The 27,286-nt window shown below is 44.0% G+C and overlaps 1 protein-coding gene across 2 annotated transcripts in view; it reads left to right on the forward strand.

Annotated features, from left to right (window-relative positions):
- Window positions 1–27,286, forward strand: part of tbc1d22a (TBC1 domain family, member 22a) — a 162,329-nt gene that overhangs the window by 108,851 nt on the left and 26,192 nt on the right. For both annotated transcript variants that reach the window (XM_055906168.1, XM_055906167.1), the window contains exons 12-13: window positions 3,883–4,010; window positions 25,045–25,140. In XM_055906168.1, the coding sequence (XP_055762143.1) occupies window positions 3,883–4,010; window positions 25,045–25,140 (224 nt within the window). The remainder of the gene's footprint in view (window positions 1–3,882; window positions 4,011–25,044; window positions 25,141–27,286) is intronic.

The following is a 27,286-nucleotide window of genomic DNA, read 5'->3' on the forward strand; positions in this document are numbered from 1 at the left end:
GCGTGTCTATCAATCTCCTTATGTAATCAACTTTGCCGGACACTGAAACATGATAAGGACAACGTCGGAGCTCAGTCACAGATGCAAAAAAGACACCCTGTTGGTTTGTCATGGAACATGATAGATATAGAGGACCTGTCTTTCAGGGTGCATGCTGTCAGAGTACTGGAGGTCTGGTCAAGTGGTAGAAAAATCTCAGCAGAGAAGCCATTCAGACAGGCAAGAACCCTGAAAATGGAGCTGAGAAGAGAGGGGGAGGGCTAAAGAGAGATGGATGAAGAAAAAGAGATATAAGTAAAGAAAGAGAGGGTAAAGGAGGAGAGAGATGAGGAACAAAGAGTGCGCTCGAGATCGCGGGATGGATAGATAGATAGATAGAGGGAGAGAGAATGAGGAAAGGGAGAGGGCCACGGCGTAGATGTAATTATGGGATGGAGGAGAGCAGAAGTCGGGGAGAAGTGTGGAGCTCAGCAGAATGCAGCTCAGCGGCATCACTTGTCTTTTCCCTGACCCTTGACCTCCAACTGTCCTCCCGCTACCCAAATCTACTGAGCAGGCCGTGCGCTGCCAGTCGGAGTCTGCCAGAGTGCTAAACTCCACTAAACAAACAGTCCTGCTAACACTTGCGTCTTCTTTAGCATATTATAGTCTGACTTCCCGCAAACAGAATTAACGAGTTACCTTACCACTGAATTTGATTTTGTCCTGGTGGAGTACTTTTTAGGGCAAACGCTTTCAACCACTGACTTGACTCAATTCACCCTCAACCGAGTCACTTTCCTGCTGTTTTAACTGTAGCCCTAATCATGTTAACTGTACCTAGCTGCCCACAACAAGTCTTCTAGATGTGTTCCTAGCTGAAAGCAGGTACCCCTCCCCCCCCCCCCCCCTCCCTGGATATGCAGCGGATTAAAATAATGTTCTATAGTGCAGAAAGAGTGGCTCCGTAGTACTGAATCACTAATAATCATCTCTCTGTTTTCCTTCCCTAGCTATAACAGCTGTTCCTCTGTTCTACTGGCTCTAGAACAGATAAAACAATAACTAACTAATTAACTTCCAGGGGACCAGGACTCCGAACTCAGGCTATTCTCTCTCTGTCTCTGTAGAATGGTTCCTCTTCTCTTCTTACCGTCAGTCTTAGCCTGGTACCAGATCTGAGTGTGCTTTAGCCACGCCAACTCCTCTGACTGCATGTGAGAAGTTTAATTTATTTCCTCCAAAGTGGTTATTCTGAGTTGGGTTGCCTCTTATTAGGGAAGCTGTTTAGAGGTGATATATTACTGTGATTTATTCACTGTTAATGATGTTAGGCCTCTGTTGTTTATGCGGAGCATAGCTATGTGATAATTAAACTGTGGGGACGAGCGAGCGAGAGGACTGTTCGCTGTTTACCTCGCCCTCTGAGAGTGTTTTGTGTGGGTGCGCATGCGAGAACGAACGAATGTGATTTGTTGACGTGTGTGTGTTGACACATGTAGGGTGACAAATTAAGTGAATTGTGATGGGTACAGCACGGGTAGCTAAAATGCAAGAGGAACTTGAAACGAAACATTAGGAAAAGTAGCTGGCTAACATGACTCATCGGATGGCTTTGCATCGTTTTTTTCCCTGTAAGCTAGTGTACTTGTGTGGCTGCTGGCTAAATAGTGTTGCACTTCTATTTTCGTTTGATGAAAAGAAAGCTAATATCTGCCAAATGTGTATCATTAATTTATTGTGTGAAGAGAAACTAGTTGCACTGCTCTGGTCACTCTATTGATGCAAACACTGTTAACTTTAAACATAAAACGCAAGCGAAATGGTTTAAAAGGCAGAAAATGCATATTTCTAAACAGTAATGCGACCTCTGTACAGAGTTGTCCTTTATGTCAGAACCAAACTAAGATGGCTTCATTGTTCAGGGATCTGCTCTGGAATCATTGTCCGTGTCACTGGTTAGAGGACTGATTTGGATGTTTCAGAGCTTATTAATAGTCTTCGATTGATACACACTGGAGGTCTTCACAGATCAACCTGGATACCCGAATACCCAAGACACAATCCGGGACATGAGCGGTTCCGGATCCATAATTCTAAATAATGTAACGGGTCTGGGTCAGATCTGAGATGATTGTCACGGGTCTCCGGTATGTGTCATTGTAATTGACTTGTCCTGAAGGGACCTTACAGATCCAAACATAACTGCTGCAGTAGAGAGAGAGCGAGAGACATTTTATAATTGATGCTGCTGCTCTTGCTTTTCACAAGTGGAGTGTGGTGCACGTAGCTTGTTGTTGGCTAATTATAAGTCATCAAAGTGGCAATAGGCGCCAGTCATAAAGTCTCCGTGTTTGTTAGGTGCACTACATGACCAAAAGTATGTGAACACCTGCTCGTCGAACGTCTCATTACAAAATCATGGGCATTAATATGGAGTTGGTCCCCCTTTGCTGCTACAACAGCCTCCACTCATCTGGGAAGGCTTTCCACCAGACATTGGAACATTGCTGCGGTTATTTGCTTCCGTTCAGCCACAAGCGCATTAGTGAGGTCGGGCACTAATGGCCGATTAGACCTGGCTCGCAGTCGGCGTTCCAATTCATCCCAAAGATGTTCGATGGGGTTAATGTCAGGGCTCTGTGCAAGCCAGTCAAGTTCTTCCACACAGATCTCGACAAACCATTTCTGTATGGGCCTCACTTTGTACATGGGGGCATTGTCATGCTGAAACAGGAAAAGGCCGTCCCCAACTTTTGCCACAAAGTTGGAAGCACAGAATCGTCTAGAATGTCATTGTATGCTGTAGCGTTAAGATTTCCCTTCACTGGAACTAAGGGGTCTAGCCCGAACCATGAAAAACAGCCCCAGACCGTTATTCCTCCTACAGCAAACCTTGCATTTGGCACTATGCATTGGGGCAGGTATTGTTCTTCTGGCATCCGCCAAAACCAGATTTGTCCGTCTGATTGCCAGTTGCTGAAGGGTGATTCATCACTCCAGAGAACGCGTTTCCACCGCTCCAAAGTCAAAGCATGGCATTTTGCATGGTGATGTTAGGATTGTGTGTGGCTGCTGGGCCATGGAAACCCATTTCATGAAGCTTCGGACGAACAGTTATTGTACTGACGTTGCTTCCAGAGGCAGCTTGGAACTTGGTAGGGAGTGTTGCAACCGAGGCCAGGCAATTTTCACTCGCTACGTGTTTCAGCACTCGGCTGAGCCGTTGTCGCTCCTAGATCTTTCTACTTCACAGTAACAGCACTTACAGTTGACCGGGGCAGCTCTAGCAGGGCAGACATTTGACCAACTGACTTGTTTGGAAAGGTGGCATCCTATGACGGTGCCACGTTGCTCTTCAGTAAGGCCATTCTACAATGTTTGTCTATAGCGATTGCATGGCTGTGTGCTCGATTTTATACACCTGTCAGCAACTGTTGTGGCTGAAAGAGGGGTGTCCACATCATTTTGAATATATAGTGCACTCACTCGGAAATGACCGGATCTGGATCCGACCAGCGCTATACAGATTGGGTCTAGTTTTCCTCGGGTCCAAGTGGGAAAGGCCCAGGTCCATTTCATAAAGTTGGACCCGTGGCGACCTCTAATACACACACGCACGCAAACAATACACACACACTGTTATAATGCTGTCTTTCTCCCGAGCTATACAGTAGCTGTATTGTTCTTTGAGAGGTTCACTGACAGCTATGTAATAATTACGGCGGTATTGTCTGGTCGCCCAGCCATCACCGGTGGAAAGAGAAAGGTGTGTGTGTTCATCAGTGTCTGACGGTAGTGTGTTTGCATACTGTGCGTGCGTTGGTCATTGTTTGATGGAAATGTGTGTATTTTAGTTTAAGAAGTCTGTGTGTGTGTGTGTGTGGTGGGGGTGTGTTTCAGAAACGGTGCACGTCCACATGCAGCAGTATGAAGTGGAGTACCTTCAGTTTGCCTTCCGTTGGATGAACAACCTGCTGATGAGAGAGCTGCCGTTACGCTGCACTATACGCCTCTGGGACACTTACCAGGTACACGCACGCACGCACGCACGCACGCACGCACGCACGCACGCACGTACGTACGTACGCACACATACTGTACAAGCGCACGCGCAGGAACACACACACACACAAATCGTCACATTTCACTCACTCACAGCGCGACGTGTGTGTGTATTATTCAACCATTGTGTTCCTTCATAAGGCCCTATCCAGCAGAGGTCATCAATCTCTGTCAGTCCTCTCCTCTGTGGCGTGTACCGCTGGCTCTCTATCTCTCTGTCTGTCAGCAGCTCAGAGCAATGAGCCCGTGCCTCAACGTCACTGAACTATTACTAAACAAAAGCCTTGTTAACAAACCATCCTTCATCACTCCTCCCATCCCTCCCCTCAGAGTGTAGGACCTCTGAAAGGCTGCAACAGGGCCGTGGTGCAGAGCTCTGTGGCTTGGCGCTGAAGGGCCACAGTGTCCGATTTTCTGTCTGGCTATAACCTGGCGGTGGACTTGAGGGTTTGTCAATGACATGAATTGATCGATGACATATCGGAGGGATTAAAAGGACTGCATTACTGACGGACTGGTTCTGTGTAGGAGGAATGTGTATGTGTCCTGTATTGTGTTCCTTTGCCTCAGCAGTGTGTCATCTAAGATAGCCTGTTATACATGTATATGTGTACATACAGTTGAAGTCGGAAGTTTACATACACTTAGGTTGGAGTCATTAACTTGTTTTTCAACCACTACACACATTTCTTGTTAAGTATAGTTTTGGCAAGTCGGTCAGGACATCTGCTTCGTGCATGACACAATACAATTGTTTACAGACAGATTCTTTCACTTAAATTCATTGTATCGCAATTCCAGTGGGTCAGAAGTTTACATACACTAAGTTGACTATGCCTTTAAACAGCTTGGAAACATCCAGAAAACGATGTCATGGCTTTAGAAGCTTCTGATAGGCTAATTGACATCATTTGAGTCAATTGGAGGTTTATCTGAGGATGTATTTCAAGGCCTACCTTCAAACTCGGTGCCTCTTTGCTTGACATCATGGGAAAATCAAATGAAATCAGCCAAGACCTCAGAAAAAAAAGTTGTAGACCTCCACAAGTCTGGTTCATCCTTGGGAGCAATTTTCAAATGCTTGAAGGTACGGAGTTCATCTGTACAAACAATAGTACGCAAGTATAAACACCATGGGACCAAGCAGCCGTCCTACTGCCAAGGAAGAAGACACGTTCTGTCTCCTAGAGATGAATGTCCTTTGGTGCGGAAAGTGCAAAACAATCCCATAACAACAGCAAAGGACCTTGTGAATATGCTGGAAACAGGTACAAAAGTATCTATATCCACAGTAAAACAAGTCCTATATTCACATAACCTGAAATTCCACTAAGCAAGGAAGAAGCCACTGCTCCAAAACCGCCATAAAAAATCCAGACTACGGTTTGCAACTGCACATGGGGACAAAGATTGTACTTTTTGGAGAAATGTCCTCTGGTCTGAAACAAATATAGAACGGTTTGGCCATAATGACCATCGTTATGTTTGGAGGAAAAAGGAGGAGGCTTGCAAGCCAAAGAACACCATCCCAACCATGAAGCACGGGTGTGTCAGCATCATGTTGTGGGGGTGCTTTGCTGCAGGAGGGGCTGGTGCACTTCACAAAATAGATGTCATCATGAGGGAGGAAAATTATGTGGATATATTGAAGCAACAGCTCAAGACTTCAGTCAGGAAGTTAAAGCTTGATCGCAAATGGACCTTCCAAATGGACAATGACCCCAAGCATACGTCCAAAGTTGTGGCAAAATGGCTTCAGGACGACAAAGTCAAGGTATTGGAGTGGCCATCACAAAGCCCTGACCTCAATCCTATAGAAAATGTGTGGGCAGAACTGGAAAAGCATGTGTGAGCAACGAGGCCTACAAACCTGACTCAGTTACACCAGCTCTGTCAGAAGGAATGGGCCAAAATTCACCCAACTTGTGGGAAGCTTGTGGAAGGCTACCTGAAACGTTTGACCCAAGTTAAACAATTTAAAGGAAATGCTACCAAATACTAATTGAGTGTATGTAAACTTCTGACCCACTGGGAATGTGATGAAAGATATAAAAGCTGAAATAAATCATTCTCTCTACTATTATTCTGACATTTCACATTCTTAAAATAAAGTGGTGATTCTAACTGACCTAAGCCAGGGAATTTTTACTAGGATTAAATGTCCGGAATTGTGAATAACTGAGTTTAAATGTATTTGGCTAAGGTATATGTAAACTTCCGATTTCAACTGTATATCTAAAAGATTGATAGGGGTGGACTCTGACTTTCCTTTAATTTTCTGTTAAAATGCACATCTCATTCTCTCTCATTCCCTTTGTCTCTGTCTCTCTCTCGTTCGCTCTTTCACTCACACACACATACATACAGTAGTTCTGGGGTGGCACTGGCTTTTCACTTGATTCTACTAATCAGCTACTTCCTTTAGTTCATATGAGCAGTTTAGAATTTAGCTGTTGGTCAAAACTCTCCAGCCCTAACGACGAGCCACACAGACTTCTTGGGCTTTGGGAGAGAGGAAGACCTTATAGGCTTCCGTACTCTTTTTTTTTGATTTTATTGTATTGCCCCTTTATTGAACCAGGTGGTCTCGTTGAGAACAAGTTCTCATTTACAACTGAGACCTGGCCAAGATAAAGCATAGCAGTGTGACACAAACACCACAGAGATGCACATGGGATAAACAAACATACAGTCAATAACACAATAGTACACAGAGATGCCACAGGGCAGATAGCCATCTCAAGCCCTGTGACTTCCAACAGCCCTGTGCGTGCACCATTGTGTGTGTGTGTGTGTGCGTGTGTGTGTGTGTGTGGGTGGTCTGACAGTGGCAGTGGCTTTTCTTTTTTTTCTTTTGTTTACCTCAAAGTGTTAGAGAGAGGGAGGAAATTATGAAGGGCGAGATGGAGGGCTTCCTCTGTACCTCTGCGTCCGCCACTACCAGACCCTGCCATTGATTTTGACGCTTGTTGACATGTGTACTTTGTTGTGGTGTGGGCTCAACGGACACGCTCTCTTGTTAGGATAACGGCGGGAGTCAATAATAGCAGGATATTACTTCATGCGTCTCTATTGATTCTTCGTTGTGTTGGAGTATAAAATGTGTGTACCTTATTGGACGTAGAGGAAGTTGACCCTCTCCCGATGACTCACTTTAATTACCGTGGCAACAACGCTTTGGTGCGGGGGCGCTCGGAGGGTAGCGGGGGTGTAATTGTGCACCTATTCCCTCGTTCTCTTTCAGTTACCGCTTTACCCTCTGTATTGACTGGGAGAGAACACACACACGGGCAATGTGAAGGTTGCAGATTCTGTCCGAGAGCGTTACAAGGCGGAAGCCCCGTAGTGGCATGAGAAAGTCACTGACCGTACGCTAAGTGGTTAGCCCATAAACTCTCACGACACTGTTAGGAAGTTTGTTCCAATCTCAAGATCCTTTTTTTGCCTACCAAAAATGAACTGCAGATAAAACTCGATTTCCATCAGTGAATTATTGGTAGTAAATCACATAGTCAGAGCCTACTTTCTCCAAAAAACACTTCTGGGCCCTGTCTCTGCAAGCCATGGCATATAGGAAGAATGTACTGCCTGTACTACAGAACCACAGATGTGTTGTGATAAGGAATAACTGTCTAGACGTCATACTTACTGATATTAGTTTTTGGAGGGAGTGGTGACTGAGTGGAGTTTTTCTAATCAACGGTCGGGCCTGCGGGGAGCGACTGCGACATGAATTAAACCGTGAGTGGTTGACCTTTTGGGCTAACAACCTCAGTTATGACCGTAAGATCACTGCCGACAACCTGTCTACAGGGACCTCTCAATCCTCCATCTGGCTCCTCATCGCCCCCCCCCCCCCCCCCAACACGCACACACACAGTATATGCGCACACATGCATGCACGCACGCATACAGCACATAAGTCTCACACACACTAATACGTAGCTAAAGGGTAAAAAGCTGTGTGATACTCCATCAGTTGTAAAAGACGACCTCTACATTCCGTACTCTCAGATGTGTGGTTCTGCCATAGCGGGGGTTTACATCCAAGCTGGGTCTGCAGTGTAGAATTGACCCCTTCCCCAATAATTTTGAGAAGGAGCAAAACAACTCCTAAATGGGGGCGTTTTATGTCTCTGCACAAAGGTAATGTACAGTGCCTTCAGAAAGTATTCACCCCCCTTGATTTTAAAATAAATTAAATTGTGATTTTGTGTCACTGGCTAACACACAGTACCCCGTAATGTCAAAGTGGATTTGTTTTTAGATATTTTTACAAATTAATACAGAATGTAGAGATGAAATGTAAATAAGTATTCAACCACTTTGTTATGGCCAGCCTAAATAATTTCTAGTAAATATTGGCTTAAGTTGCTTGTACTCTCTGTGTGCAATCATTTTTTTTAAACATTTTTTTTTTGTCTACCTCATCTCTGTACCCCACACAGGGAATTAGTCTAGCAGTTCATTTCAAACACAGGTTCAACCACCAAGACCAGGGTTTTTTTCCAGTGGTTTGCAAAGAAGGGCACATATTGGTAAATAGATTAAAAAGCAGACATTGAATATCCCTTTGAGCATTGTGAAGTTATTAATTATTTACACCCAGCACTACAAAGATACAGGCGTCCTTCCTAACTTAGTTGCCGGATAGGAAGGAAACCACTCAGGGATTTTACCATGAGCCAATGGTGACTTTAAAACAGTTACAAAGTTGAATGGCTGTGATAGGAGAGAACTGAGGATGGATCAACAACATTGTAGTTAATCCACAATACTAACCTAATTGACAGAGTGAAAAGAAGAGAGCCTGTACAGAACAAAACATATTCCAAAACATGCATCCTGTTTGCAATAAGGTACTAGAGTAATACTTCAAAAATGTGGCCAAGAAATTAACTTTGTGTCCTGAATACGAAGCGTAATGTTTGGGGCAAATCCAACACATCACTAAGTACCCCTCTTCATATTTTCAAGCATGGTGGTGGCTGCGTCATGTTATGGGTATGCTTGTTGTCTGCAAGGACAAGGGAGTTTTTTAGGATAATAATAAAAGGACTGGAGCTAACATTCCTTGACTTTCCTGCAGTCAGCATGCCAATTGCACGCTCCCTCATAACCTGAGACATCTGTGGCATTGTGTTGTTTGATAAAACGGCACATTTTAGTAGGCTTTTATTGTCCCCACACAATGTGCACCTGTGTAATGATCTTGCTGTTTAATCCGCTTCTTTATATGGCACACCTGTCAGGTGGATGGATTATCTTGGCAAAGGGGAAATGCTCACCAACAGGAATGTATGGAGCATTTCTGGGATCTTTTATTTCAGCTCATGAAACATGGGACCAACACTTTACATGTTGCATTTAATTATTTGTTCAGTATACATGAGTTATTAAATCAATGGGAAGACTTGAAAATGGCTGTCTAGCAATGATTATCAACTAACTTTTACAAATAATAATTAGCAAATATTGTACAATCCACGTGTAAAAAGCTCTTAAAGATTCACCCAGAAAGACTCAGCTGTAATCGCTGCCAAAGGTTCTTCTCCAAATTATTGACTCAGGGGTTTGAATACTCATGTAAATGAGATATTTCTGTATTTCATTATCAAAAAATGTGCGAAATGTACAATTTTCTGAAGACGTTTTCACTTTGTTATTATTGGGTATTTTGTCTAGATGGGTGAGAAAGTATATGAAATCCTATTCGCAGTGAGGCTGTAACACAACAAAATGTGTCGTAACTCAAGGGGTGTTAATGCTTTCTGAAGTCACTATGGTTAGTAACCCAGCAACTAAATTGAAGGCTAGGCACTGAGATTAAACTTAGAAGTATAGACTGCCGTAGCAAGGTGAAGTGGTTATCAATAATTATACAACTTGAAAAAGTGTACCATAAAGGAGAGTTTAAAACTAAGAACAGATTCATTCCACACACTCAATTCAAGTGTAATTTCCTCCACACAAGCCAAAAATAGAATGTAATTCAGTCCTTTAATATTTAATGCGTTTGCAAAATAGTTGAGAATGACGACACACTTTCCCCCCTTCACTGAGGGACCTGTGACACCGTGTCCCTCCCTCACTCATTTCCTTTCCTTTCCTCATGCCCCTGAGACGGTCTGTGTCACAGTAAAGGCATCAGCATGCTTCATTGACGTCTTGCTTCCAGACAAACTAAAAACCTTTCCCCGCTTTGAGGATAATACAGTGCCACCGACGCGGCCCGCTACCAAGGACTGTGGGCTGCTCTTCTCCGATGTGAGACATTTAAACGCGTTAACCCTCGCAAGGCTGCCGGCCCAGACGGCATCCCTAGCCACGTCCTCAGAGCATGTGCAGACCAGCAGCCTCGTGTGTTTACGGACATATTCAATCTCTCTCTATCCCAGTCTGCTGTTCCACATGCCTCAAAGATGGCCACCATTGTTCCTGTACCCAAGAAGGCAAAGGTAACTGAACTAAATGACTATCACCCCATAGCACTCACTTCTGTCATCACGAGGTGCTTCGAGAGGCTAGTCAAGGATCATTTCACCTCCACCTTACCTGCCACCCTAGACCCACTTCAATTAGCTTCCTGCCCCAATAGGTCCACAGACAATGCAATCGCCACAACACTACACACTCCCTGTCCCATATGGACAAGAGGAATACCTATTTAAGAATGTTGTTAATTGACTATAGCTCAGCATTCAACCCCATAGTACCCACCAAGCTCATCATTAAGCTAGGTCTCAACCCCGCCCTGTGCAATTAGGTCCTGGACTGGACTTCCTGATGGGCCGCTCCCAGGTGGTGAAGGTAGTTAACAACATCTCCACTGATCCTCAACACTGGGACCCCACAAAGGTGCGTGCTCAGCCCCCTCCTGTACTGCCTTTCACCCATGACTGCGTAACCATGCACGCTTCCAACTCATTTATCAGTTTGCAGACGACACAACAGTTGTAGGCTTGATTACCAACATCGACGAGACACCCTACAGGGAGGAGGTGAGGGCACTCGGTGTGGGGTGTCGGCAAAAAAAACTCCCACTCAAGGTCAACAAAACAAAGGAGATGATAGTGGACTTTAGGAATCAGCAGAGGGAGCACCCCCCTATCCACATCGACGGGACAGCAGTGGAGAAAGTGGAAAGTTCCTCGGCGTACACATCCCGGACAACTGAAATGGTCCACCCACACAGACAGTGTGGTGAAGAAGGCGCAACAGCGCCTCTTCAACCTCAGGAGGCTGAAGAAATTTGGCTTGTCACCTTAAACCCTCACAAACTTTTACAGATGCACAATTGAGAGCATCCTGTTGGATTGTATCACCGCCTGGTACAGCAACTGCACAGCCCATAGCAGCACAGCTCTCCAGAGGGTGGTGCGGTCTGCACAATGCATCATTGGGGGCAAACTACCCGCTCTCCAGGACACCTACCTCACCCGATGTCACAGGAAGGCCAAAAAGATAATCAAGGACAACAACCACCAACAAACACTGCCTGTTCACCCTGCTACCGTCCAGAAAATTCGAGGTCAGTACATATGTATTAAAGCAGGGACCGAGAGACTGAAAAACAACTTCTATCTCAAGGCCATCAGACTGTTAGCCATCACTAACACAGAGAGGCTGCTGCCTACATACAGAATTGAAATCATTGGCCACTTTAATAAATGGATCACTAGTCACTTTTATAATGTTTACATATCTTGCATTACTCATCTCATATGTATATACTGTATTTTATACCATCTATTGTGTCTTGCCTATGCCGCTCTGTCATTGCTCATCCATATTTATATATTCTTATTCCATTCCTTTACTTAGATTTGTGTGTATTAGGTAGTTGTTGTGGAATTGTTAGATGACATGTTAGTTATTGCAGCACTGTCGGATCTAGAAGCACAAGCATTTCGCTGCACTCGCATTAACATCTGCTGCCCATGTGTATGTGACCAATAAGATTTGATTTGATTTGTATCCAAGCCTGTCGAAGGTCACGTATGGAATGTTCTACATCGAGTGGCAACACATACGTGTTCTGTTGCACAGTTAGTGCCTGTTTTCATGAATGCCAGGGAAAAGTGCAAAGCTATGTCAGAGAGAGTGCTTATTGGTTGTGTGTGTGTGTGTGTGTGTGAGCCTCTAAGCCTCAACAGGGCAGTATTGTGCCATTAGAGCAGCAGTATGTCAGGGGAGGGTTTAACCTGTGTTGAAATTCTCTCTCTGCAGTCGGCCCATCTGCTCCCTCCACGCCGCTCTCCAACACTTCCTCCATATGTAACGCCATACGTCCGTGTGCACCCACAACACATTCTCATGTATTAGCGTCACCTGGTTTAGATGCTTTTTCAATTACTTACATGTACATATGTGTGTGTGTGTGTGTAATAGCAATGATCTGCTACATGAGTTCCTGTTCGCACAGTCTAACCGCGTCCATGTGGGATTATTCGATTTATATCAGGTTGGTATTAGCCATCCCATGACTGCCGTGCCATCGTGTGCGTTTGTGGCATGACTGCCGATGCTGTGTGCTGTGGCCTTTATTATACAGTGTAGTCATTGGTTGGGTTCTCTGTCTGCTCTCACAGGTAGTTACAGTGGACAGACCTGACTAGAGGTGGAAATGCCTGCAGCCAGCCCTAGGGCTACTCCCGTGTGTGTGTGTGTGTGTGTGTGTGTGTGTGTGTGTGTCACATTAATGCAGGCAGGATCAGGGCATGTACTGTACAGGCCTTAGGGGTTCTGCTGTTGACTGCTGTACAGTACAGTGGTGGTTCATCACAGGTGAAGTGTCAAACAGGCTACGTAATGCAGAAGCCCTCCACAGCTGTTCACACAGAAGTTCATGTGTGAATTACCGATTTGTATTACCAATGTGACTGGCTGGACTGAGAAAGGCTAAATATGATTTTGAAGGTGGGCTACCATTGAGTGTGCCAGAGAGAAAGACAAAGTGTGTGTTTGCATGTAATGGATGTTCATTTTTTGCTTCTTATCATCCCCCTTCTACACACACACACACACACACACACACACACACACACACACACACACACACACACACACACACACACACACACACACACACACACACACACACACACACACACACACACACACACACACACACACACACACACACACACACCACCACCACTGTTCCTTAAACCCCTCACACACATTCACACTGTTCCCACCCTTCCTTCCCGCCATGCTCCGCTCGTCCCTGACAGAGGGGTGTCCAAATTATCCTTGTTGCACAGAGCATGAAATTAGCAAGATGCTCTGTGTGAACGCATTAGCATGGGGGGTGTTAAGGAGCAGAAAGCCCCTCCCCCTCCCTTCTGTGTAACCAGGAAGATAGAAACACAGTGTGCAGGGTGCAGAATGTGTGTTGCTATATCGGTCTGGGAATTGCCAGGGACCTCACAATACGATATGATCACTATTTAGGGCAATTTCCTCCTCCAGGCTAGATGGATGTCATATCCTACAATATGTCTCCCTCTTTCATTGTCCTTGATTAGGTGGATGCATTCAAGGCAATGTCCTTCTCCGTTTTTCAGTGTCAGCAGAGTAGCCCAGCTTGTCATTTTAGCGGTATTAATTGTTCTGCTATGTTTTCCAGACAGGGACAGTAAAGTGGTGTAGAATTGCATGAACTATGTTTATAAAAGGACAAAAAAAAAAAAAACTGGGATCTTCAAAAAATGTCAACATTATGATTTATTTTTTTGCTTCCCCGAAGTTGAAACTCCCGGGCAGCCGTTGTCCCCATTCTTACTTAAAAATGTGAGCGGTATCATTGGCAATGGTATAGCCAACATTTGTCCGTTCTGATTTGTCCTTATTTATTTTCCTATGTTTTGGTTGACTATATTGTCAGAGACTGCTGTAAATGTTTTACCTTAGTATATTGTCTATCCAGAGAGAGATCAGGAAAGAGAGAATGACAGATGGAGACTGCAGGGCTTAGAGAGAGAGATGGAGAAGAGAACGAGTGTACCTCTGCAGGGCACAGGAACGGCAACATGATCCTCAGGGATGTGGCCCCAGCCCCTTTACCCCTCCAGGCCCACCGGGGGCCTCCTAATGATTGGCTGATTGGTGACACAGAGAGCCAATCCCCAGCAGACACAGACAGGGTTAGAGGTTGGGTCAGCCACACGGCACCAAGCATCAATACTTCATCTCTTCTGCTCTCTATAAAAAAAGAGAACTCTGCCGCTTCACTCACTCCATCTCTCTATACCTCTCCTCTGATGCGCCGCTCTCCATCTTTCTCGTCCTCTCTCCTCCACTACACCAATCGCGCTTTCACGCTATCCCTCTCCTCCACTGCACTGTTGGCTTCATCCGTCTGTCCTTGTCCTATGCTGTGGACCTTCAAACACACTGACAAGCTGTGTCAGAATGCATTCAGGACTGAGCTTTTACGTGAGGCCACACATTGACACACAGAACCCAACAGACGCCGTAAACACCTTGATGTGCTTTCACAGTGCTCTGGCCTGCAGTATGCTGCAGCATTTCGCCGTACCCCCTGTGTATGAAGTGTTGCTGCTGATCTGATTCCGTTCGCACGCACATATGCACACACACACATACACGTCCTTCCCATGGATGTCCTCTTGCTTCCTCAGGATACAGCAACAGGACTTTAGTAGATTTTTTTCTCAGCATGATTTCTTTCCACACACACACACACATCACCCACTACCTCAACTCTCCCAACTACTCTCACCGTCAGGGTTTGAGTCCTGTTGTGATCAGTTTTCCACAAAGAGCTGAAGTTTAGTCCCACATCAAACAGGACTCTTTAACCTCTAACGCCTCACAAACCCGGATCCGGGAGCACCCCCATCACAAAAGCTGACTAGCATAGCCTAGCCTAAAGTTACAGGGATATCATAAAATAAAATGTTCATGAAATCACAAGTCCAAGACACCAAATGAAAGATACAGATCTTGTGATTCAAGCCATCATCTCTTATTTTTAAAATGTTTTACAGGGAAGACACAATATGTAAATCTATTACCACGTTAGCAAAAGACACCACTCTCATACTCCACCATTTTCTTACTGCATCAGTAGCTATCACAAATTCGACCAAATAAAGATATAAATAGCCACTAACCAAGAAACAACCTCATCAGATGACAGTCTGATAACATATTTATTGTATAGCATAGGTTTTGTTAGAAAAATGTGCATATTTCAGGTATAAATCATAGTTTACAATTGCAGCCCCCATCACAACTGTCACTAAAATGACTAGAATAACTACAGAGACCATCGTGTATTAGCTAATTACTCATCATAAAACATTTCTGAAAAATACACAGCGTACAGCAGATGAAAGACACAGATCTTGTGAATATATCCAATATGTCAGATTTTCTAAGTGTTTTACAGCAAACACAATATAGCGTTATCTTAGCTTAGTACAATAGTCAGTCACACAACAGCATTGATTCAAGGCAAAAATAGCAATAACGTTATAAACCACCAAACGCAATTAATTTTTTCACTAACCTTCTCAGAATTCTTCAGATGACAGTCCTGTAACATCATATTACACAACAAATATAGGTTTTGTTCGAGAATGTGCATATTTAGCAGCACAAACCGTGGTTATACAATGTGATCAGTAGCAACAGGGCATGCATTCTGGCCGGCGCCATCTTGGAAAGGCACCTAGTCTAATCAATAAATAATCGTAAACTTGACTAAAAAATACAGGTTGGACATCAAATGAAAGATGCATTAGTTATTAATGCAACCGCTGAGTTAGATTTTTAAAATTAACGTTACTAGACATACAGTGTGCGTTACAGCCAGACTAGTGCCGCAATAATGGCGGACAAATACGTTTACATTTTTCCACATAAATACGGAATAACATCATAAATAGCTCTTACTTTTGGACGAGCTTCCATCAGAATCTTGGCGAAGTGGTCCTTTGTCCAAAAGAATTGTTGCTTGGTTGTAAAACGTCGTGTTCAAATTCGGAAGTAGCAGCTAACAAGTAGCTATAGCAAACAGCATGCCCAAATCTTTATACTCAATACTAAGGAAATTCCGAAAATAGCAATATACTCGCATAAACTGATATAAATCGGTTTAAAATAACTTCGTTATGATGTTAACACCTATAACGAATTAAATTACAGACGGATATATCTAAGGTCGATTACTGAGCGTTCCAAAATGCCATCCTGAGGTCTTGCTTTGCGTAATGGCGAGCGTTGAAAAGATAGGTCCTCTCGCTCCTTGGCCTTTTATAAACTCTGGGAACTACGCAGAAAGTCCATTCCACTTCTCATTGGTTGCTGACATCCAGGGGAAGGCGGGTGCAGTTCATGTCGACCCATAGGATACATACAGAGCTTTAAACTGATCCGAGAGCAGAGCCTAGTTTTCAGACCTTCGCAGTTCCTGTCATGGATTTCGCTGCAGAGAGAGTTCTGTTTCCCCCACTGACATAATTCCAACGGTTTTAGAAACTAGAGAGTGTTTTCTATCCAATAGTAAGAATAATATGCATATTGTACGAGCAAGAATTGAGTACGAGGCCGTTTAAATTGGGTACACATTTGTGCTATGTCAAAATGGCACCCCCCCTAGTGGCAAGAAGTTTTAAGGGTTAGATGACAGACAGCTAGCGATGCAGTTTGGAGCTCCTGACTCCTCTCTCCTCTGATCTCACAGAGAACATCAGTACTATACACCATGTCTGCAGGTCAGGCGCGCTTCTCCAATACTGTGACTCTGACACCGGGACTGGCACCCGGAATAACAATAGGGAAGGAGCTTGGAGATGGAAGTCTAGAAGTTTGACGGCACACTAGAGAAACGTCAAGTCAGAAATGATCAGAGGGTGTACTGTAGTCTTTTAGTGAAGACATGGCGTTTGAGGTAGGCTGTATAAAGGGCTGAGGGAGAAAGTTGAATGGAGGGATATTGAGAGAGAGAGAGATGAGATATAGGCCCAGAGAAATGATGACGACAGGGCTGAGGAAATCACGGGCCAATTGGTGATCACTCTCTCACTCCCAGAAGTCCCCCTGTTAATGAAGTCTGTGTGTGTGCACAACTGACTCCTACCTATCTGCTGGTCAGATTAAAGCCGTGAGGGTAGACCAATAGGCAATCATCAGCCAGAACATAACTCACTGCAAAACACTTCTCTCTCTCTCTCTCTCTCTCTGTTTCCCTCTTACTCACTTTATCTACCCCTATCTCTGTTTTTCTTTATTTGCTCTCTGTTTATCTGTTTGTCTCTCTGTCTCGGTCTTTCTCTGTCTTTTCAATTCAATTTGCTTTATTGGCATGACGTAACAATGTACATATTGCCAAAGCTTACTTTTGATATTTACAATATGAAAATAATAAGAATCAAAATTGTCAACGGGACAACAGTAAAAACAATAACCAAGGGTCAAAATAACCATACATTGAACAATAAGCATACAGTAGAGTACATGTGCAGGTTGGTTGGTCTGTCAGACATTGTCCCTCATCTTATGGCAGGCAGCAATGTAGTGCGCTGCCAACCCACAGCTCTCTGCGTCCTCCCCCAACAGGATGGGTAGCCTACTCTCATCAGAGAGGTCTTTGAAACCTTGAATAAGGGTTTCAAATTTGGGGAAATGACACTCTCTAATTGTTTTATATTATTGACATTTTGTCAGGAAATGCCGCTCTGTCTCAGGTTCTGCTGTTGTGCAGTGGTTGCACAGCCTTTCCTCTACAGGGAGCCAGGTTTTCCTGTGTCTACCCTTCTCAATGGCAAGGCTGTGCTCACTGAGCCTGTACTTTGTCAAGGTTTTTCTAAGGTTTTGATCAGTAACCATGGTCAAATAGTTAGCCACGGTGTTAATTTGTAAGTCGCTCTGGATAAGAGCGTCTGCTAAATGACTTAAATGTAATGTAATGTAATGGTGTACTGTCGATTTAGGGCCAGATAGCACTGCATTTTGCTTTGTGTTTGTGTCTCCCAATAAGCAATGTAGTTTTGATTGTGTTGTAATTTGTTTTATTCTGATTGGATGTTCTGGTCCTGAGGCTTCAGTGTGTTAGTAGAACAGGTTTGTGAACTCAGCAGCAGGACCAGCTGGATGAGGGGACTCTCTTCTTTGCTCAGCTCTTGGCATTGCAGGGCCTGGTAATGATGTGAGAGGTGGTCACTGTATTTTAGATGTTTCCAAAACTTAATTGCTCTTTTTTGAGTTTTTATTATTAGTGGTTATTGGCCTAATTCTGTCCTGCATGCATTGTTTGTAGTTTTCCTCTGGACATGTAGGAGAATCTTACAGAACTCTGCATGCAGGGTTTCAATGGGGTGTTTGGTGAAATTTGGTGAAATCTTGTTTTGCAAGTGGACCCCCACACCTCGCTGCCATAAAGTGCAATTGGTTCAATGACACATTCATTTAGTTTTAGTCAAATTTTAATAGGTATTTCAATTTGAATTTATTTTTTAATGGCGTAGAATGCCCTGCGTGCTTTCTCTCTCAGTTCATTCACTGCCTCATTAAGGTGTCCAGCTGAGCTTATTTTTAAACCTAAATAATTCTAGTGTGTGCAGTACTCTATATATTTTGCACCAATTTGAGAACTTTGTTCTAATTCCCTGAGATCTGGATCTTCTCTGGAAAATCATTATTTTAGTCTTTTTGGGGTTTACTGCCAGGGCCCAGGTCTGACAGTACTGCTCTAGCAGGTCCAGGCTCTGCTGTAGGCCATGTGCTATGGGTGACAGCAGGCATAGGTCATCTGCGGAGAGTAGGCATTTAACCTCTGAATTGTGGAGACTAACATCAGGGGGTGAGGATTTTTCTAGAATAGTGGCCAATTCGTTGATGTAAATATTGAAGAGTGCAGGGCTCAGATTGCAACCCTGGCGAAGGCCCTGCCCCTGGTTAAAGAATTCTGTCCTTTTCTTGCCAATTATAATGCTGCACATATTTCCAGTATACATTGATTTAATTATGTCATATGTTTTAGCCCCTACACCACTTTCAATAACTTTGTATAAAAGTCCTGTATGCCAAATGGAATCAAATGCTTTTTGGAAGTCGATAAAGCAAGCGTATATTTTGGTATTATTTTGGTGGACATGTTTATCTATCGGGGTGTGTAGGGTGTAAATATGATCAGTTGTGCGATGTTTTGGGATAAATCCAATTTGGCTTTTACTCAAGACATTGGTGCTTATTAAGGAAGTTTAGAACGCTTACGTTTATAATACTACAGACAACCTTCCCCAGGTTACTGTTCACACAAATGCCTCTGTAATTGTTGGGGTCAAATTTGTCTCCGTTCTTAAAGATTGGGGTTATGAGTCCTTGATTCCAGATGTCAGGGAAATAACCTACACTCAGGATCAAATTAAACAGTTTTTATATAGCCAATTGAAATTTTGCACTAGTGAGTTTAAGCATTTCATTTAGGATGCTATCAGGTCCGCATGCTTTTTTGAATTTGAGGGCCTGAAGTTTCTTATAGAGCTCCTGGTCAGTAATTGGGGAGTCCAATGGATTTTGATTGTCCTTTATAGCTTTTTCTAATCCATTCAACTTCTCATGAATTTGGAATTGTTCTGCGTTTGTGTCAATTTGAACGGTGTTGTGGAGTGTTAAATTGGGTTGTCCATATGTCAACATTTTGTATCGCTAAATCCTCTTGTTTTGATTTTTTTGTTTTTTTTGTTTTATGGACTCCACAATTAGTGTCAGCTGCTTGCTGTTGTACTGTGCGTTTTTGGTTCTGAGTGTACGTTTATATAGTTTTGAAGTCTCACAGTAATGAAGGCTTAATTCACCATTATTCGGGTCCCTGTGCTTTTGGTTGGATAGTGTTCTAAGTTTTTTCCTTATAATTTTACAATCTGCATCAAACCAGTTGTCATCTGTGGACTTTTTTGTTTAGTTTTTTATCAATTTCACTTGTGCTTCTTTTGCCATTTGCCTAAATATATACTTGATGTTTTTTACTGCTAGATTGATGCCTTCTTTAATGTGAGTGAAAGTGCTATCCAGAAAGTTATCTAAGAGTGTTTGGAAATTTTGGTTACAGGTTGCTTTCTGGTATTCTTCTGTACTGTTCTGGGCCCATCTGTATGATTTTCTGGTTGTTGTACATCGTGTTGTACTAATCTCTCTCTCGATCTCTCTACTACTCTGCCCTCTGTCTGTCCCCTGCCTGAGTTATTGACAGTGGAGATGAGGTGTGTGTTCTGCCCTGTGTCAGCTCTCTCTCTTCACTCACCCTGTCTGGGTTATCTCTCTGTCTCCATCACCTCTCCTCCATCTCTCCCTCTGTTTTCTAATTCCACCACTCCATCTTCATCTCTCCTTCGCTTGAAGGTAAATCCCAGTCATATTAGCGTTTTATGGGAGACCTTTCACCCAATCTAGCCTAGATTCCAAGCTACATCTATTGGCTTGTCTAAACGGCACACGACTTATTTAACAGACATGTCCTTATTGTAATGTGAGTGGAGAGGTCTTGCACTTCGTGTCCATTAGCAGGCTTGTTAAAGCCGATGGAATTGGACAGCTTGGCTCACTCATCCTGTGCCGCAGTTGCACAAGCGGCGTCTTAATGCGTCCCTCTCTTCTCTTTACTGTGTGTGTGCGTGTAGGCATGCGTGTGTAGGATAAGTGTCCTTGTAGTGAGGCATTTTTATGTGGCCCTCTTACATCTTTAAACAGGTTGCGCTGAAGAGGGCCTGGCACACTGAGGAAACCAGGCCGCTGAGAGGGGGATAAAGAGAGAGAGAGAGAGAGAGAGAGAGAGAGAGAAAGAAAGAGACAGTGGCTGAGAGGGGAAGAAGAAGAGCGAAAGAGACAGAGGCTAAGAAAGAAATAGAGTGCAAAGATTCATAGAGGGAAGCAAAGGCACAGAGTAGGAAGGGGGGGGAAAAGGACAAGGAAAGGCATAGCGAGGAGGGAGAGAGAAGGAGAACGAGGGCGTCCAGTGCTTTTTCTTTTATGGTGGTCATTAATTAAGGTCCCATCATGGTCCCATTCCCCCGGGGAGAGGTGAGAGAGAAACAATTAAAATGATCCACGAGTAGACTCTGCTGCAGATAACTGACACTTAAAGGAAAACTCCACATAAATGATCTTTCTGTTTTTTTTTTTTCATTAGTCCTTTGTTGGTACAGTCCCAAAATGTTTTGCATGTCAGCAGTCAAGTTTTTAAGATATTGCTTAACAGTACATCATCGCCAGTGACACTTTGCTTCTTGAAAGTCAAATATCTGCCGACATGCAAAACATTTTGGGACTGTATCAAATCAAATTGTATTTAGCAGATGTTATTGTGGGTGTAGCGAAATGCTTGTGTTCCTAGCTCCAACAGTGCAGTAGTATCTAACATTTCACAACAATACACACAAATCTAAAAGTAAAAGAATGGAATTAAGAAATATGTCAATAATAGGACGAGCAATGTCGGAGTTGCATTGCTTTCTGGCTGGTTGTAATAACACAAAAAAAAAGGTTCCGGGATAAAAATGTAATAAATACTGCTTTCTAAGGAGCGAGAAGCAGAGCTGCCATGTCTGTTGGTGCCATCTTACTCCGTGTCAACAGTGGACTAATGAAAAAGATACCAAAAATGGAGCGTATTTTGTCCTTTAAGGTGTGCCCTGGCATCACTGCCATGTACAGTATAAAAACACCCACTAGTCTAGTTTACCATTAATAATAGCTGCTTAGTGAAAATAGGAAGGTAGAGAGGTTGGAATGATGAAGAAATAACTTTTGTCTTGTATGTTTTAGAAGCTTTATGGGGGAATTGTATCGAGTAGCAACTGTTTATTAGTAAGTAGGAACTTGGATAGTAACTACTGTGAAGCTGCCATATCTCATCAATCATAATATGTACAGAGATGTGTTGGAATTTCTATGTCGATAAGTGATTTGCTTAGGCCTCGTCGATGTGCCCTACACAGGTATATGCAGTCTGCACTCGGCAGTGTGTCACACCTGTGTATGTTTTAACCTCAATGTGAAGGGAATGTTTCCACAGCCGTACCTCCAACAGTTAGTTGAAGAGCTTGAAGAGCACTATCCCTGTCCTGTCTGTTTATTGGAGTGAAGAAGGAACACAGCCATTGATTTTCATTACGCTCCCTCCGTGTCTGGCATAAACGATGACCTGTTGCCCCTCGCTGTGAATACGCAAATATCATACTTGCCCTGTGCTTTGCTTTACTGTGCTCCGCCACTGAACTGCAGCACGCCTGCCCGGAATGGAAAATGTAATTTTTTCGAACAACCCCCTCTTTTCCAGTGCGAACAGCATTAGTCTTGACTATTTACCCAGGAAAGTGGGAATAATTCCCTTCCTCAGAGAGTCTTGACATGGCGCTGCATCTGTAAGAGACATCCAGGGACGGTGGAATTATTCATAACCTGGCCCAGTCCAGCCCAATGTGGTTATTGGGTTATTGCTTAGCTGCTCTCTCGCTCCCAGACACACGCATGTACACACACACACACACACACACACACACACACACACACACACACACACACACACACACACACACACACACACTTTCTATCTCTGCTCCCTCTCTGACTGTTTGATTGTGGCTGGGATAATATTTTTACTTCATTTTTTTTTTAACCTTTATTTAACTAGGCAAGTCAGTTAAGAACAACTTCTTATTTTCAATGACGGCCTAGGAAAAGTGGGTTAACTCCCTTGTTCATGGGAAGAACGACGATTTTTACCTTGTCAGCTAGGGGATTCGATCTTGCAACATTCTGGTTACTAGTCCAACGCTCTAACCACTAGGCTACCTGCTGCCCCACAGGAGTAGTTGTTCAGGGGCAGGGGCAGGGGCAGCTCGGGGATTCGATCCAGCAACCTTTTGGTTACTGGCCCAACGCTCTAGTTAGCCACTAGGCTACCTGCCGCCCCAAATATAATATGCAAATATACAGTCGTGGCCAAAAGTTTTGAGAATGACACAAATATGAATTTTCACAAAGTCTCCTGCCTCAGTTTGTATGATGGCAATTTGCATATACTCCAGAATGTTATGAAGAGTGATCAGATGAATTGCAATTAATTGCAAAGTCCCCCTTTGCCATGCAAATGATCTGAATCCCTGCAAATTAACTGAGATCACTCTGTCATGCTGATTGAGTTCGAATAACAGACTGGAAGCTTCAAAAAGAGGGTGGTGCTTGGAATCATTTTTCTTCCTCTGTCAACCATGGTTACCTGCAAGGAAACGTGCCGTCATCATTGCTTTGCAGGCAAGGATATTGCTGCAAGTAAGATTGCACCTAAATCAACCATTCATCAGATCATCAAGAACTTCAAGGAGAGCGATTCAATTGTTGTGAAGAAGGCTTCAGGGCACCGAAGAAAGTCCAGGAAGCGCCAAGACCGTCTCCTAAAGTTGATTCAGCTGCGGGATCGGGGCACCACCAGTACAGAGCTTGCTCAGGAATGGCAGCAGGCAGGTATGAGTGCATCTGCACGCACAGTGAGGCAAAGACTTTTGGAGGATGGCCTGGTGTCAAGAAGGGCATTAAAGAAGGCACTTCTCTCCATGGAAAAACATCAGGGACAGACTGATATTCTGCAAAAGGTACAGGGATTGGACTTCTGTGGACTGGGGTAAAGTCATTTTCTCTGAATCCCCTTTCCGATTGTTTGGGGCATCCAGAAAAAAGCTTGTCCGGAGAAGACAAGGTGAGTGCTACCATCAGTCCTGTGTCATGCCAACAGTAAAGCATCCTGATAGCATTCATGTGTCTTCTCAGCCAAGAGAGTGCGCTCACTCACAATTTTGCCTAAGAACACAGCCATGAATAAAGAATGGTTCTAACACATCCTTCGAGAGCAACTTTTCCCAACCATCCGGGAACAGTTTGGTGACGAACAATGCCTTTTCCAGCATTATGGAGCACCTTGCCATAAGGCAAAAGTGATAACTAAGTGGCTCAGGGAACAAAACATCAATATTTTGGGTCCATGGCCAGGAAACTCCCCAGACCTTAATCCCATTGAGAACTTGTGGTCAATCCTCAAGAGGCGGGTGGACAAACAAAAACCCACAAACTCCAAGCATTGATTATGCAAGAATGGCCTGACATCAGTGAGGATGTGGCCCAGAAGTTAATTGACAGCATGCCAGGGCGGATTGCAAAGGTCTTGAAAAAGAAGGGTCAACACTGCAAATATTCAACTTCATGTAATTGTCAATAAAAGCCGTTGACACATGCTTGTAATTATACTTCAGAATTCCGTAGTAACATCTGACAAAAATATCTAAAGATACTGAAGCAGTAAACTTGGTGGAAATTAATATGTAATTCTCAAAACTTTTGGCCACGACTGTACATTTGCAGATGAGATGGCTGTATGTTGAGAGTTTGTGAAGACCAGTATTACTGTGAGCACTTGAACATATTGTCCCATTTCCACTCCTTTCCTCCTTCAGTCTGTTTTAAGAGCTTTTAATTGTCTTCCCCTGGATAGCCCTTTAGATGAGGGCTACAGACCATCTCACTCGCTCTCTCACTTTAATTTCCCTCCTTTATTCAGCGCTGTAAAAGCGGGCCTGGAAATGGAATGAGCGTCTGAAAGAAGGTAGGAGAAAAAGTAAAGGGCAAATTTAAAAGGGGTTTTGTCTTTCAGCTCCTAGTCGAGTGTAAATTCTCCGATTGTGACAGAAAATATTTTATTAATCCCCCCCCCCCCCCCTCAGTAAGAGTCCAAATTCCCAATCTGAGAGTAGATTTAAGTCTTTCTTTCAAACATAATGTCAAGGTATAGTAGGCCTAAGTGGAGAGATGGAGATGGAGGATGCTATGGTATTATCTTCACTGTCGCTCTACTGCTGCTTTCTGATGCTGTCTGTTCAGTACTGAGTTCATTGTCAAAATAACTCTGGATATGTTAGAACATTTGTTTTAGTTGTGTAATTCTCTCTACCTCTCTCTCTCTCTCTCTCTCTGCAGGCTGAACCTGAGGGATTCTCTCACTTCCACCTCTACGTGTGTGCTGCTTTCCTGGTGCGATGGAGGAAAGAGATTCTGGACGAGCGAGATTTCCAGGTAAGAGAGAAGGATGGAAATGTATGGTGTCGTACCTACATCACCTTTTTACTGAGGTCCTGGGTGAGAAAAATACCCCCTTTTTTTAATAGTGATGTTTCCATGGCTTTTTATTTGAAAGAGTGGGGTCTCTGACTCTATCCCCATGTTGCTCTATTTAAGAAAGGCTGTCGTTTGGACTTTGGTCATTTGGCCACAAAGGGTGCTGTTTAAAAGTAGTGCTTTGTTTATTCAGGGAATAGGGTGTCATTTGAGACTGTGCCACTAAGTATGAATGTGAGTCCCTGTAGGGCTGAGCAGAGTGTGCCAGCCAGTGTGATCTTCTCTCCAGCACATCCCAGCCCAGCACTGCGCTCATCATTGACTACAGGGATCAGGGGTCATATTGGCTGCATTAGTGGGATGACAGCAGCAGCTGCTGCAAGGTGACATTGGCATGAAGCAGGAATCAGACTTCGGGCCCTGCCCCCTAGTTCCTCTCTTCTATTCTCTCCGTTTCTCTTATTGACCGACGTGTCTTCTCTTGTCTTCCCCTGCATGCATCTTCTCTTCTCTCTTGAAAAATACCTCTCAACCACACTCTGAAGAGTTTTGGGTCAATGGATGCTGCTTCAGCTTTAATGAGACACGTTTCCACGTTCTCATTTCCTCTCCCTCCTGGTCCCTCATTGCCCTTCCTCTCCCTCCTAGTTCCTTATTACCCTTCCTCTCCCTCCTTTTCCCTCCCTCTCTTCCTTCTTCCCTCTCTGTGCAGATTGAATTGAGACTGGTGTGTGGTTGAATATGCAGAGGGTCAGTGGTGCATGTCGCGAGGGGCTCAGTGTGTCGGTGTGTGTGAGCATGCGCCTGTGTGTGTGTGTGTGTCCGTGTGTCGCAGTTGATTTATAGTGTTTACAGTGCCCACTGATTTAGTATTATCCCTGCTGCACCGCTGCACCACACACACACACACAGCTTGGCATGCAGACTGCCACCGACACGCCAGAGGCACTAACACTCGCATCCATCTATCCTCTTTTCCTCCTCCCCTGGGAGAGAGAGAGAGGGGAGGGCTCTCTTTTTTACTCTACCTCTCCCTCCTTTAGACCTCCAGTGTTCCTCTCCCCTCTTTCTTTGTCCTTTTTCTCTCCCTTTTTGCGTTCTCTCCCTCTTTCTCCCTCCCTCCGTCCGTCTCGCTCTCTTTTGCTGAACATACAGTGCATTTGGAAAGTATTCAGACCCCTTGACTTTTTCCACATTTTGTTACTTTACAGCCTTATTCTGAAATGGATTTCCTCATCAATCTACACACAATACCCCACAATGACAAAGCAAAAAAATATATATATTTTTTCTTCTCATTTATAAAACAAATTGAAACTGATTTTACATTTACATAAGTATTCAGACCCTTTACTCAGTACTTTGTTGAAGCACCTTTGGCAGCGATTACAGCCTCGAGTCTTCTTGGGTATGACACTACAAGCTTGGCACACCTGTATTGGGGGAGTTTCACCCATTCTTCTCTGCAGATCCCCTCAAGTTCTGTCAGGTTGAATGGGGAGCGTTGCTGCACACAGGTCTCTCCAGAGATGTTCGATCAGGTTCAAGTCCGGGCTCTGGCCGGGCCACTCAAGGACATTCACAGACTTGTCCCGAAGCCACTCCTGCAGAATCTTGTTTCTTAAGTTCTGACACTATTTAGGTTCCTTTTGGAAAACTCCAAGCGGGCTGTCATGTGCCTTATTCTGAAGAGTGGCTTCCGTCTGGTCACTCTACCATAAAGGCTTGATTGTTAGAGGGCTGCAGATATGGTCATCCTTTTAGAAGGTCCTCCCATTTCCAGAGGAACTCTAGAGCTCTGTCAGAGTGACCATCGCCCCCCTGACCAAGGCCCTTCTCCCCCAATTACTCAGTTTGGCTGGGCGGCCAGCTCTAGGAAGAGTTTTGGTGGTTCCAAACTTCTTTCATTGAAGAATGATGGACACCACTGTGGTTCTTGGGGACCTTCAATGCTGCAGAAATGTTTTGTTACCCTTCCCCAGATCTGTGCCTCGACACAATCCTGTCTCGAATCTCTAAGACAATTCCTTCGACCTCATGGCTTGGTTTTCGCTCTGACATGAACTGTCAACTGTAGGAACTTATATAGATGGGTGTATGCCTT

The sequence above is a fragment of the Salvelinus fontinalis genome, chromosome 39 (assembly GCF_029448725.1).
Source record: "Salvelinus fontinalis isolate EN_2023a chromosome 39, ASM2944872v1, whole genome shotgun sequence".
NCBI classification, from domain to species: Eukaryota; Metazoa; Chordata; class Actinopteri; order Salmoniformes; family Salmonidae; genus Salvelinus; species Salvelinus fontinalis.